Source organism: Oncorhynchus masou, chromosome 24 (assembly GCF_036934945.1).
Source record: "Oncorhynchus masou masou isolate Uvic2021 chromosome 24, UVic_Omas_1.1, whole genome shotgun sequence".
Classification (NCBI taxonomy): Eukaryota; Metazoa; Chordata; class Actinopteri; order Salmoniformes; family Salmonidae; genus Oncorhynchus; species Oncorhynchus masou.
The window spans coordinates 45,846,037-45,860,139 of NC_088235.1; the positions used below are offsets into that span (position 1 = coordinate 45,846,037).

The 14,103-nt window shown below is 42.9% G+C and overlaps 1 protein-coding gene across 4 annotated transcripts in view; it reads right to left on the reverse strand.

Moving 5' to 3' along the window:
• Nucleotides 1–13,253, reverse strand: part of rtn4a (reticulon 4a) — a 33,564-nt gene extending 20,311 nt beyond the window's left edge. The window contains exons 1-3 of one of the 4 annotated variants that reach the window (XM_064934079.1): nt 12,543–13,253; nt 6,758–6,808; nt 4,199–5,983 (exon numbers count right to left, since the gene is read on the reverse strand). In XM_064934079.1, the coding sequence (XP_064790151.1) occupies nt 4,199–5,983; nt 6,758–6,808; nt 12,543–13,008 (2,302 nt within the window). In that variant the 5' untranslated portion in view covers nt 13,009–13,253. The remainder of the gene's footprint in view (nt 1–4,198; nt 5,984–6,757; nt 6,809–12,542) is intronic. The other 3 variants (XM_064934081.1, XM_064934082.1, XM_064934083.1) reach the window with 3 other exon arrangements.
• Between the last annotated feature and the right edge of the window lie 850 nt (nt 13,254–14,103).

The window sequence follows — 14,103 nt, forward strand, 5'->3', positions numbered from 1 at the left end:
CAACAGGTGGAAATTATAGGCAATTAGCAAGACATCCTCAATAAAGGAGTGGTTCTGCAGGTGGTGACCACAGACCACTTCTCAGTTCCTATGCTTCCTGGCTGATGTTTTGGTCACTTTTGAATGCTGGCGGTGCTTTCACTCTAGTGGTAGCATGAGACGGAGTCAACAACCCACACAAGTGGCTCAGGTAGTGCAGCTCATCCAGGATGGAGTGGCAAGAAGGTTTGCTGTGTCTGTCAGCGTAGTGTCCAGAGCATGGAGGCGCTACCAGGAGACAGGCGGGTCATCAGGAGACGTGGAGGAGGCCATAGGAGGGCAACAACCCAGCAGCAGGACCGCTACCTCCGCCTTTGTGCAAGGAAGAGCAGGAGGAGCACTGCCAGAGCCCTGCAAAATGACCTCCAGCAGGCCACAAATGTGCATGTGTCTGCTCAAACGGTCAGATACAGACTCCATGAGGGTGGTATGAGGGCCCGACGTCCACAGGTGGGGGTTGTGCTTATACAGCCCAACACTGTGCAGGACGTTTGGCATTTGCCAGAGAACACCAAGATTGGCAAATTCGCCACTGGCGCCCTGTGCTCTTCACAGATGAAAGCAGGTTCACACTGAGCACGTGACAGACGTGACTGGAGACGCCGTGGAGAACGTTCTGCTGCCTGCAACACCTTCCAGCATGACCGGTTTGGCGGTGGGTCAGTCATGGTGTGGGGTGGCATTTCTTTGGGGGGCCGCACAGCCCTCCATGTGTTCGCCAGAGGTAGCCTGACTGCTATTAGGTACCGAGATGAGATCCCCAGACCCCTTGTGAGACCATATGCTGGTGCGGTTGGCCCTGGGTTCCTCCTAATGCAAGACAATGCTAGACCTCATGTGGCTGGAGTGTGTCAGCAGTTCCTGCAAGAGGAAGGCATTGATGCTATGGACTGGCCCGCCCGTTCCCCAGACCTGAATCCAATTGAGCACATCTGGGACATCATGTCTCGCTCCATCCACCAACGCCACGTTGCACCACAGACTGTCCAGGAGTTGGCGGATGCTTTAGTCCAGGTCTGGGAGGAGATCCCTCAGGAGACCATCCGCCACCTCATCAGGAGCATGCCCAGGCATTGTAGGGAGGTCATACAGGCACGTGGAGGCCACACACACTACTGAGCCACATTGACTTGTTTTAAGGACATTACACCAAAGTTGGATCAGCCTGTAGTGTGGTTTTCCACTTTAATTTTGTGTGACTCCAAATCCAGACCTCCATGGGTTGATAAATTTGATTTCCATTGATAGTTGAATGTGCTGACCACACACACACACACACAATATATATATATATAAATAATGGAGTGAATGTGGCAAAAACTGATATATATATATATATGTGTATATATATGTATAAATATTATATATATATATAAATATTATATATATATTATATCAGTTTTTGCCACATTCACTCCATTAGACACTTTAATACATATTTGTAAATAGTATATTAAAACATTTTCCTTAAAGTATAATTTTTAAAGATCTACATTTTTGGCATGGGTCTCGAGATCCTCAAAAGGTTCTTCAGGTGCACCATCGAGTGCATGTTGACTGGTTGCATCACTGCCTGGTATGGCAACTGCTCGGCCTCCGACCGCAAGGCACTAGAGGGTAGAGCGTACGGCCCAGTACATCACTGGGCCAAGCTTCCTGCTATCCAGGACCTCTATACCAGGCAGTGTCAGAGGAAGGCCCTAACAATTGTCAAAGACTCCAGCCACCCTAGTCATAGACTGTTCTCTCTGCTACCACACAGCAAGCAGTACCGGAGCACCAAGTCTTGTTCCAAGAGGCTTCGAAACAGCTTCTACCCCCAAGCCACATGACTCTTGAACATCTAATAAAATGCCGTATATCTAATAAAATGTTGTATTCAGCACGTGACAAATTCGATTTGATTTACTGTCCCCGCTTAAATACATGTAATTTCGTTCTGGAGACATTGAATTGAAACACTGTAGAATTATATTAATTCCTATGGAGGAATGTTTCTTCTGGGGAGTGCCAATATGGCCGATCGGTGGCTTCAAAGCCTCTCATTGGCCAACACACAGCATCAGCAATCCACAGTTTACAGAGAATCTAATTCCATAGAGAAAAACTCTGGGCAAACTAAACTCACTGTGGGTGTAAGCAAGACAGTCAGGCCTGCTAACTGTCACAGTGTTCCCATGAGAGGCAGTTTTTACCAGGCCCTGTGGTACCATTCAAACATTTTAATTGTAGATCAGCTCATTTTCTAACCAGGAGTATTAAGGGGAGAAAAAAGGGTGTTTATAAGAGATACTGCATGTAACGATAGGCATTTAAATATTACTAGATGGCTGAAATGTAAGCTCAAAACCCCCAAGACTTACTCCACATTTAGTTGCATTACAGCCGGAATTCAAAATGGATGAAATAGATCCTCACCCATCTACACACAATACCATAATGACAAAGTGAAAACATGTTTAGACATTTTAGCAGATGTATTGAAAACTAAATCTCATTTACATACACAACCCTGTGTCAATACTTCGTAGAAGCCCCTTTGGCAGAAATTACAGCCGAGAGTCTTTCTGGGTAAGTCTAAGAGCTTTCCACACCTGGATTGTGCAACATTTGTCCATTATTATTTTCTAAATTCTTCAAGCTCTGTCCAATTGGTTGTTGATCATTGCGGGAACCATTTTAAGGTCTTGTCATAGATTTCAAGTAGATTTAAGTCAAAACATTAACTCTGCAACATTCACCGTCTTCTTGGTAAGCAACTCCAGAGTAGATTTGGCCTTGTGTTTTAGGTTATTGTCCTGCTGAAAGTGTCTGGTGGAAAGCAGACAACTAGGTTTACCTATAAGACTTTGCCTGTGCTTAACTTCATTATCTTTTTTATCCTAAAAAACTCCAGTCCTTAAAGATTTCAAGCATACCCATAACATGAGGCAGCCTCCACTATGCTTGAAAAAATGGAGTTGTACTCAGTAATGTGTTGTATTTGCCCTAAACAGAACTTTGTAGTCACGACAAAAAGTGAATAGTTGAGCCACATTTTTTGCAACATTACTTAAGTACCATGTTGCAAACAGGATGCATGTTTTTGAATATTTATATTCTTCACAGGCTTCCTTCTTTTCGCTGTCAATTAGGTTAGTATTGTGGAGTAAACACACGGTTGTTGATCAATCATCACTGTTCTCATGGTGAAATTAGTGGTTTTGTTCATCTCCGGCAACGGAGTTAAGAAGGATACCTGTATCTTTGTAGTTACTGGGTGTATTGCGACACCATCCAAAGTGTAAGTAATAACTTCACCATGCTCAAGGGGACATTCAATGACTGCTTTTTTATTTTTACCCATCTACCAATAGGTACACTTCTATGCGAGTCATGTGAAAATCTCTCTGGTCTTTATGGTTGAATCGGTGTGAAATTCCCTGCTCGGCAGAGGGACCTTACAGATAATTGTATGTATGGGCTACAGATAGAAGGTAGTCATAAAAAATAATCATGTTAAACACCCAATTTAAGCAAAATAATACTCCTGAACTTTAGGCTTGACAAAGGGGTTGAATACTTATCAACACAAGGTATTTCAGACTAATTTTCGATTAATAAGTATACATTTTAAAAAGCATAATTCCACTTTGACATTATGGGTCATTGTGTGTAGGTCAGTGACAAAAAAAACTATTAAATAAAATGTTTATTCAGGCTGTAACAAAATGTGGAAAAAGTCAAGGAGCGTGAATACTTTGAAGGCACTGTATATCTTAATGAGGTATGAGGTATACACTGCTAGGTCACTTCCTGTAAAATTGATTGTGTGGTGTCAATGTCATTTTAACAACCTCTTTGTAACCCCCCCCCCATTGCACAAGAAATGCATTACTTACTAGATCAAGAGGATGGATTCAAAAACACAAAAATTATGGGAAAAAAACAACATGAAAACCAAGATCATGAAAACAAAATCATGCCAACACATGCACCCAATTGTAAATGATAATTTATTTATTTTTAAATGCTAAAAAAGGGACAATGCAGAGGAGGAAGGTGATGAACAAGTGAAAACTTATGGGGGGGAAAAAAGGGAAATGACAACCAAGTAAAATGATGTACCAATAAAAAAATAAAAAAAATAACTGGTGGTTAACTTCCATGTGGAAATTACCTGCTTCAGCACTCAGGTTGGGCATCTGATCCATTCCTGGGCCCTCTGTGTCCTTAGAGAACAACTCCGGTTTACGAACAGGCGAGTGGATGAGAGGGGCCTTTGAGGCGGGACCTTTGGTATCATCCATCTCCAGGTCTGACTTGACCTTCTGGGTGAGTAGGAGGTAAGAGCGCTGACTAGGAGATTCTTCCTGAACTTCTGGGACTATATTTGCAGACTCCACATCCGTCAGCCCAAAGCGCATGTCATCTTCATCCATGCTAAACTCTGTTGCCTTAGCAAACTTGGAGCTATCTAATGCTTCTAGAAACTCATCGATTACACCCCTGAGGGGCCTCTCGATGAACTCAAACTCTTCAGAGGACACTTCCGGCTCAGAGATATCCTCTGCTGCCTCTGCCTCTTCCACTTTCATGTCATTCTTCTCAGACTCCACCTGGAAACTTGCAGGATTCTTGGCCATTGCCTCCAGAACAGGGGACAGGGAGTCTGCTGACGGACTCTCAGAATCAGAATCTTCAGGGGTCTTTGTCTGGAAATTAAGAGGCTCTAATTTGTTCACAATTTGAGGTGAATCTTGACTGGACAACATCCAATCTTTTTGTTCTATCTGGACAGGTACTTTGCTATGGGGTGTAGGCTCTGCCTCCTTTACGAGGTCAAAGGCACTAAAGCCTTCATCTTCAGTCTTCACAGCTAGTCTTGCTTCAGTCTCCTCAGTCAGCTCCTTCAGCAGTAAAGCTTTGGAATCGAAAGCAAAGGGATTTGTGGCTGACAGAGGGACAGGGACAGTGGGTGACTCAACCATCTTCCGGATTGGAGCAGGGCTCGGCTCAGTGCTTCCTTCAGAAGAGCCCGAGTCCACTTTGTCAGGGTTCAGAGGGAAGGGCTTTAAGATATCTGGAAGAGATGTAAGTGTAGAGTCCTCACTCTCTTTTGGGGTGGTTGAGAACTGATTGAGTGGCTCCATGAGCGAGTCCGCAGCCATCTTGACAGACTCATATGTTTTTGTTTCATCGTAATATGATGGTGGGCTGCCATCTTGTGAGTCTTCAGCCCGGCCATACTGGACCAGGTCTGGGGTGGGACTCTCAGACATTTTAGCTGCCTGGCTGTCAGAGGTCATATCCCCAAGATGGGAGAACCCAGCATCTGCTACAGGGGAGAAGCCCTGGAAAGGATTCTTCTTCACCTCAAACATTAAGTCATCATCTGATTGGCCAAGCATATCTGGCTCATACCCTGAGGAGCCTCTGGATGCTGAGTCTTTGGAAAACGTATCCATTGAGGCCCTGGGGTTGTCTTGAGAAGCTAAGAGTGGAGAATCCCAGTGCTCTGTTGGGTTAGAGGAGGCAGGTGCAATGTCAGAGTCAGGAGTCATCAGGGGATTATTGGGGGACTGGGAAGTAGTAGACCTGACTGGGCTACAAAGCTGCTCTTCAGGAGAGACCACGCCACTGTCTCCACACAGAGACTTGGACCCTACATCGCTCTCGGGGCATTTTTTTTTATGTTTACTTTGAATGTAGGTAGCAGTTTCTAACCCTGTCACAATATCCTCATCACTCTTACTAAATCCTAATCTGGTGTTACCCTCTTCATCCCAAGGCATATCCTTGGTCAGTATTTTGGGGGGCTCAGTAGAAGGCCAAGAAGAGAAGCCCAATGGAGCAGATGCTGGATTTGGACTCTCTGACAAAGAGAGGTCTTCCAGAGAGTCAGGAGAGTGAAGGCGAGAGAGAGGGGAGATGGGAGCAGGGGAATCACCCTTCTGCCCAAGTTCTTGAGTAAAGAGGGAAAATGCAATACATCAAGACACACTCCATTCCTTCAGCGCTAGCAAGCCATGCCTGGCATGCCCTGCCAGCAGTCTGCAGAGTTGAGGTGTTGTTTCACATCAGTGATATTATAAACTGGTATGCCAAAAGATACAAAACCAGTTATGGGAGATTTTTTTTTTAACATAGGAACAATCAATGAGGGGAATCATCACCTCAACGTTTAACTGTAAAGTTAGTGTATGTTTTCTACTGTAAGTGGACTTATCACAGGGATTCACATTATAGGATCATACAAACAATGTTAGTCTTTCTTTTAAATTACTTAAATGCAAATACAATGTAAAATATTATTAAAGGCCAAGTGCAGTTACCCTGTGTTTTATATCATATTGTAAAATAGCTGATAAAAATTAACACTGTAAAAGTGTGAACAAATTTGATCAGTGTTATTTCCTGATTGTAAAATTGTATTTTAAATTGTATTATATTTCAACCAGCAACTCAGGACCTTCTAATCATGGGTGGAATTTCAGCTTGCCTTGTAACATCCCCAGGTGGTAACTGTAGCTAAAAAGGAAATTGGTTTATTTTTTTACAATTGGAAACTATTACCGTAAGGTACATAATTGCTACCAAGAAATGTGACAAACAGCTGCATTTGGGCCTTTAACAAACTTTGCATGCATATCAGTCAAAATGTAATTAAGGTATAAAAGGCATGAAATTAAAAAGAGAAGATGCAGGAGGACAAAGGCAGCCAGGAAAAAGAACTTGCCTTTTGGGAATTGCATCAGAGGTTGAAGCGCAGCAGGAAGAAAATTGTCATCTGAAAAAGAGACAGTAGCACAGTGTGAAGTGGACAATGCCAGCAGCTGAGGAAACAGAAAACAATTAACACTACAACAGTGTGAAACAGACCCTAACATGGGGCCTCTACACTACTTTGACAACAAACTAGGTCCAGGAGAGATACTTCTGTAGTGTAAACAGATGGATCTAGATTCAAAATCTCTTGAAGAGATCTGCCACACGACCTCTGGAGATAGTGTGGGGAACATCTATAGCACATAGTGGGGTCCGAAACTATTGATGCCATTGACAAAGATGAACAAAAATGACTACAATAAATAATTCAAATACGGAGCTATATTGTATGCTAAAAATGGAAAGTATATTGGTATACTAATACAAAGAAAGAGGTTGTGTTTAACAAGTCATTTTTTCCCCTAAAAAAATAAAATAAATAAATAAATAAAAATTAGAGGTAAAATTATTCACAACCCTGTTGTCAATACCTCACCTTCCTAGGACAATCGCAGCCTTTTTCTAAAATGCTTCATGAGTTGGAGAACACATTGGGAATGATCTTACACCATTCCACCCTACAGAACCCTTGGTCTACGCTTAGACTGCCCTCTTCAATTTGAGGAAAGCCCCAAAACCTGTCAAGCCCCAAACCCCCCCCCCCCCAAGTTAGACTGCTCTCTGCTACCGCACGGCAAGCGGTACCGATGGACCAAGTCTTGAACCAACAGGAGCCTGAACAATTTCTACAGTAGCAAAACACTACAGTAGCTCTATACTGGAATACTACACTACCCAGCCTATCTGCATTGACCCTTTTGTAGAAATAGAATGACACAAACAGGCATTCTATTTTTTTACCCTATTATAGTGGCCACTATGCACAAGGCTACATGTGCACAAGGCTACGTGTGTAAAAATAACATTCACTGAGTAAAAATGTAATAATCCCCCCCTCACTCACGTGTTACTGTCAAGTTCAACACAACAAAAGCAATATCTTTGGGCTACACTGCACATTATACACTTTCTGCCTGTGGACATCTATTCTACAATGTACCAGCATAGCATGATACCCTTTGTTGGCATAATTGATCTCTTTCAGGCAGAGAGAACACCTAGCATACCCCTTTAAATCCACTGAATTTAAAAAGTGAGAAAGAGGGAAAGTGTGTGGTGTTCCTTTCACCTCTATAGTGGCATCCAGCGTAAGCCACGCCCAACACCTAACTGTTTAACAAGCAAAGCCTCATTTTCAACTAGTTCTCTCATTCTGAAAATTAACCACACACTGTAGAGGGAAAACATTAGCTCACAGATAGTAGTTAGTTCCTTAGAGTTAACATCTCTATTGCACTCCACACTGCCCTTTCCCACCTGGACAAAAGGAACACCTATGTCAGAATGCTGTTCATTGACTAAGGCTAAGAGTTCAACACCATAGTACCCTCAAAGCTCATCACCAAGCTAAGGATCCTGGGACTAAACACCTCCCTCTGCAACTGGATCCTGGACTTCCTGACAGGCCTCCCCAGGTGGTGAGGTGAGGGTAGGTAGCAACACATCTGCCACGCTGATCCGCAACACTGGAGCTCCCCAGGGGTGCATGCTCAGTCCCCTCCTGTACTCCCTGTTCACCCACGACTGCACGGCCAGGCACGACTCCAAAACCATCATTAAGTTTGCTGACGACACAACCGACAACAACGAGACAGCCTATAAGGAGGAGGTCAGAGACCTGGCCAGGTGGGGCCAGAATAACAACCTATCCCTCAACGTAGCCAAGACTAAGGAGATGATTGTGGACTACCGGGAAAGGAGCACCGAGCACGCCCCCATTCTCATCGACGGGGCTGTAGTGGAGCAGGTTGAGAGCTTAAAATTCCTTGGTGTCCACATCAACAACAAACTACAAACACACCAAGACAGTCTTGAAGAGGGCACAACAAAGCCTATTCCCACTCAGGAAACTAAAAAGATTTGGCATGGATCCTGAGATCCTCAAAAGTTTCTACAGCTGCAACATCAAGAGCATCCTGACTGGTTGCATCACTGCCTGGTACGGCAATTGCTCGGCCTCCGACCACAAGGCACTACAGAGGGTAGTGAGTACGGCCCAGTACATCACTGGGGCAAAGCTGCCTGACATCCAGGACCTCTATACCAGGCGGTGTCAGAGGAATGCCCTAAAAATTGTCAAAGATCCCAGCCACCCCAGTCATAGACTGTTCTCTCTACTACCGCATGGCAAGCGGTACCGGAGTGCCAAGTCTAGGACAAAAAGGCTTCTCAACAGTTATTAACCCCAAACCATTAGACTCCTGAACAGGTAATCAAATGGCTACCCGGACTATTTGCATTGTGTGTTCCCTCCCCAACCCATCTTTTTACGCTGCTGCTACTCTGTTTATTATATATGCATAGTCACTTTAATTATACATTCATGTACATACTACCTAAATTGGCCAGACCAACCAGAGCTCCTGCACATTGGCTAACCGGGCTATCTGCATTGTGTCCCACCACCCACCAACCCCTCTTTTTACGCTTCTGCTACTCTCTGTTCATCATATATGCATAGTCACTTTAACGATACCTACATGTACAGACTACCTCAATAAGCCTGACGAACAGGTGTCTGTATATAGCCTTGCTAATCTTTTTTCAAATGTCTTTTTACTCTTATTTCTTTATTACACTTTTTTTTCTTTGCACCATTGGTTAGAGCCTGTAAGTAAGCATTTAACTGTAAGGTGTTGTATTCGGGCTTAATCAAGTGCCTACTGTGCTGGCCAATCGGATAGCTCAAATAGTTGTGCTTACAGCTTCCACTACCCCAGCCACAGCAAAGTTTTAAAACCCTGACCAGAGTGAGACTGTCAAAGAGATGGAACACTCTGCTGCCCTCTCCCTCAGCTGAGACTAATGCAGTGTTCAAAATAACTGGGAACTTGGAAATCGTTAACTTCTGAGCTTGAGTTCCTTGAATGCACTGACTTTCCAACCTGAAGATCAGAGATCATGATTTGACCTTTCCCTTCCCCCTCTGAGGTATATCTCTGCTTCCTTTTTGACTGCGAAAGTGATCGACTGAAAATGTTGGTGTCCGTTGTATTATAGTATGCTAATAGCGGCACCCATATCCAACGTTATTGTAAACAGAAAAGTTGCAAATCTGATGTTATCCCTAGACATATTTTACTAATCTAAGTCCACCCAGTGTGCAACATTGCTGATACCATCTGTAAAGACAGGCAGCTTATAGCATACAAGATAGCTTACAGGCATGTAATAAAGTCTGGGAGAAAGGTCATAAGTGTCAGAATGACTGAAGAATTTCATTTTTAATGTAGCAGCTTGAAGATCAGCCTTTAAAAGGCAAAATTACAGATACAATTAAGCATAGCAATCATTTTCTGATCCAAGTATACAAAAAATGTAAGCAAGTTAATGAAAACGAAATCAATTCGCAACAGGTTAAGCTGCAAAAATTTGGTTCAGGCTCTAATCTAAGATATAATAGCCTAGACAACATATTTGAAAATGGTATTCCCTCAATTCTTGATTCCAGCTTTTGTGCCTAACTGGTTGAGACATATGCTTGACAGACACCTAAGCAGAGCATTAGGGGAGAGAGAAAGGGCAGAAAGAGCACAAATTCAAATCAACCATCTAAACAAAATGTTTAATAGCAAAAATCTCCCAATTTGAATGCTTTGAGCTCCATTTTAGCCAAATCACCAAAATGTTACAATATTCTCAATAACCTGTATATTAAGATGTCAGGGAATATTTCAATAGGACAGAAGCAAAACATGTTTTCTTAAACAAGTTGCCATCAACGTACAATGGTTGAATACCATAGTCCAATCATACAAAACAAAAGATCAAGCATCCACCCATCAAAAGCCAGGAAATATCACGTTACAAATATATTTTGTTTTGCTTTTATTACCGTAATGATTATTCAGATTAGACCAGTTTAAAGACCAGTTACTTCTCTAGTCTAGGTTCCTGAGTTGAAGTATATCTAAAATTGAACCATAGACAATTAACATTAGCTATAATGTTGCTTGAATTCTGTCCACCTGTTCTGCGTAGGCTAGTAGTCAATGACTTCACTTGAACACTTTTGTGGAACCTAAAATGTAGGCCAACACCTGCCCATGAAAGAGCTGCATCATGAAATGTAATATGTCTGAGAGGAGGCAAAGAAAGCGAATGGCACAGACTGCAATGAACGCCATGTTAACTCTAGTCACAAGTCAATATGAAATATGAGAAGGGGTCATTCTAGGACATTATAGTTGTGCAGTTATTAACTAGAGCGGTGTACAGTATTGTAGGTGTAACATTAAAGAAGCAATTACAGCACTGTGTTATTAACATTCCAATTTTTTAAAAGTAAATCAACACAAAGTCAGAAGTGATTCAGTGCACTAGTAGCAGCTAAATCCAGCTGGGATGGTATTGATACATGCTTAAGCATGCTCATCTAGCCTAGGATAAAAAATACACATCACAGTAAAAACAGAGGGAGCAAACCCACAAGGCCCGTCAGAGCCAGTAGGACCATTTCCTTTACGTTTTTAGCATCTATCCTGCAGTAAGAAGGCATTCCAAATTATTGCAGAAAACCGAAGTAGAATATAAAGCATGTCTGCCCTTCCAAAATGACACGTATGCTTATATTAGTTCTTAGGTAATAGTCGGGCCTAAAGCGATTAAATGGAATGACACTTCACCAGGTCTTTGTAATTGTCTCCCAACCCCGCCCTGCCCGTCTGGCCTCGCATGTTTGGGAAAGTGCTTAGCTATTCTAACAAGAAAGAGAACATATTTTATTAAATTCTCGTGCGCTAACCAATTTACACAATAACAATGCCCCCGAACAATGTCTGACTTCATCCGAATGAGATAAAAACACCCCATTATCCAAAAGCGTGAATGGTTGACAGATCGGGAGATTGGAGGGGTGAAAACCCAATTTCTCGTACGATGAAAAATGTTAGCTATCATTAAATGGCTTGCTTCCAGTAGATAGCTACCGTTCACTTAAGGTATTTTGAGATAAACAACTAAAATAAGGGAGTGGACGAATTTAGATGAGATTCCTTTGTTGTGACGAATCCAAGCCATCTTGACTGAGTCAGAACAGAGCTTGCTTGCTTGGTTTGCGCAACCACAAACCAGATCGGAAAATTACAGTCAGGATTATTCTAGTATGAGCCAATTAGTTCGTTTCTTGGATTTAAAAAAATACCATAGCATTGCATGTTATGTAATAATCAGCACCGATGCATCCGTTTAAATAAATAGTCGAAATAGGTGGTACAATTCTTCCAGTTCACTATATTAACTAGCTTCTTCCTGATGTGTCAAGTCGGTGGTCTGCATCATCTTTACAAAGCCAGCTATCTAGTTAACCATCCTTTTTTTTAAGGGGGGAGACATCGGAATGGTTAGTTAGCTAGCCTGCCACTACCTACCTGTGTGGAGTATGTGACTATCTCAAGCTACCAATGCAGTCTCGAACCGTGCGCAACAATTTCATATTTAAAAAAATAAATGTTGCCGCATTAATTCCACAATCACATAAACTAGCTAACGTTACCAAACATTAGTTAGCCAGCCAGTCAACTGTAACCTTATTGCCAATTAAGTTAGCAAGCAAGTACTGAAACGTCTATTTTAATAACGCTTTAACAAGAGACATATTTAAAAACCAGATGATCCTTAAAATATTGACGACTCACGGGATGGTGCTGGAGGAGCAGCAATCGCTTCTTTCTCTGGAGCTGCTTCTAGTACTGGACCTGCTTCTTCTGGAGCTGATTTTGCCGGGGGATATGGTCTGATGAGTTCTGGCAAAGAGTCTGCATCCAAACAATTGCTAATCACTGGTGCTGGAATTATTTCTGCCAACTCTTCCTCTGATGGGGTGGAATCTGGAATCACCTCGTCGTGTGTCTGTTGTCCCGTGGCACGCTCTGTGGTGGTGGTCAGTAGCGCTTCCTCGTCCTTCGTAAATTTGATTATATCCTCGGGGTACGAAGCCTTGTGTCTCTCAATAGCATCATGTGCTCCGCCAACTAAGTCTACAATATCATCATCACCAAATGTAGCTGTGGCCTCGTTGTTGCCATAATGATTACCGTATTGACTGTATCTACTCATTTCGTCTTCGGTTGTGGATGATACGACTTGCTCACCGTCGCCCATCTAACGTTAACTACCGGTTATCTGCGGATAAAGTTTGTACTTTGCAGGGCACGTTCAATGAATAACTACGAACACTCAACAACAAAAAACTCCAACAAACAAAATACGCTCGTTGAATTCCCTCAAGCCTTTTGGGTCCGAATAACCTACTGTTACAGAAGAACGACTCGACCACTGCCACGGAACAACCGAATAGCTCGTGTGAGTCGCCTATTTACAGCTAGCCCCTTCACCAGAATGTTGAAATAGATAAGCAAGAGTTGAGTGACCAATAACTACCAAATAACTCTGAGCGATGCCACCTGTGACCAATAAGGTGTTGGGGAATCGCTGCATTTGTTAACACCCCTTTCACAAACCTGGCACAGTGAGGGGATTCGATTATCTAGCCCGGGTTATGTGTGCGAGGAGTTTATATTGGGTGAAAAGTGTTCGCATTCGTTCTGGAACTGGGCCGCCTCCCAGGCGTGAGCCAGGAGCCCCATTTAAAGCCCACAGCGAAAACAAAAAGAGGTGAAGCATTTAAGAGATTGTTGTCTTGCCTACTATTTTGCAAGGCAACGTTTCTTTTCTGCAATGAGCCTGGGGGCCCTTTCCTATGCTTATTGCTTACACATGACATATCTTACAACACCTGTATAGGCTAACCACAGTAATTGTTGACAAATAGAAATAATTATGAACTACTTAAAAATGATTAATGTATATATTTTCCCTGATTTTTCAGGGGGCGCTGCAGCACCCATCTTACGCTTTGAACACCGACAGCTCATTGCATTTTGGTACACCAGAATTGCATTCATTTCCAATGAAACCCTGCGTGTGCCTTGCAGCATTGCGTAGCAGAGCCAGTTGCAGTGCGTTCTGTGTGGTGCATACCTTGATTTATCGAACGTATTGTAGCGACCTGCACAAACAGCTGTGTGTTACTACTAGTTGGTTGTGTTGTACTTACCAATACCTAGTGTTCGCGGGGTCCGACATGCCAATCAACCTGCTATCGGCCAGTCACGGGAATGTTCTGATGCTGGGCATCCTGGTGGTTGGCGGAGTGATGTGGGGGTTGGCAGGAGGGTTGAGCATTGCAAGTTAAGA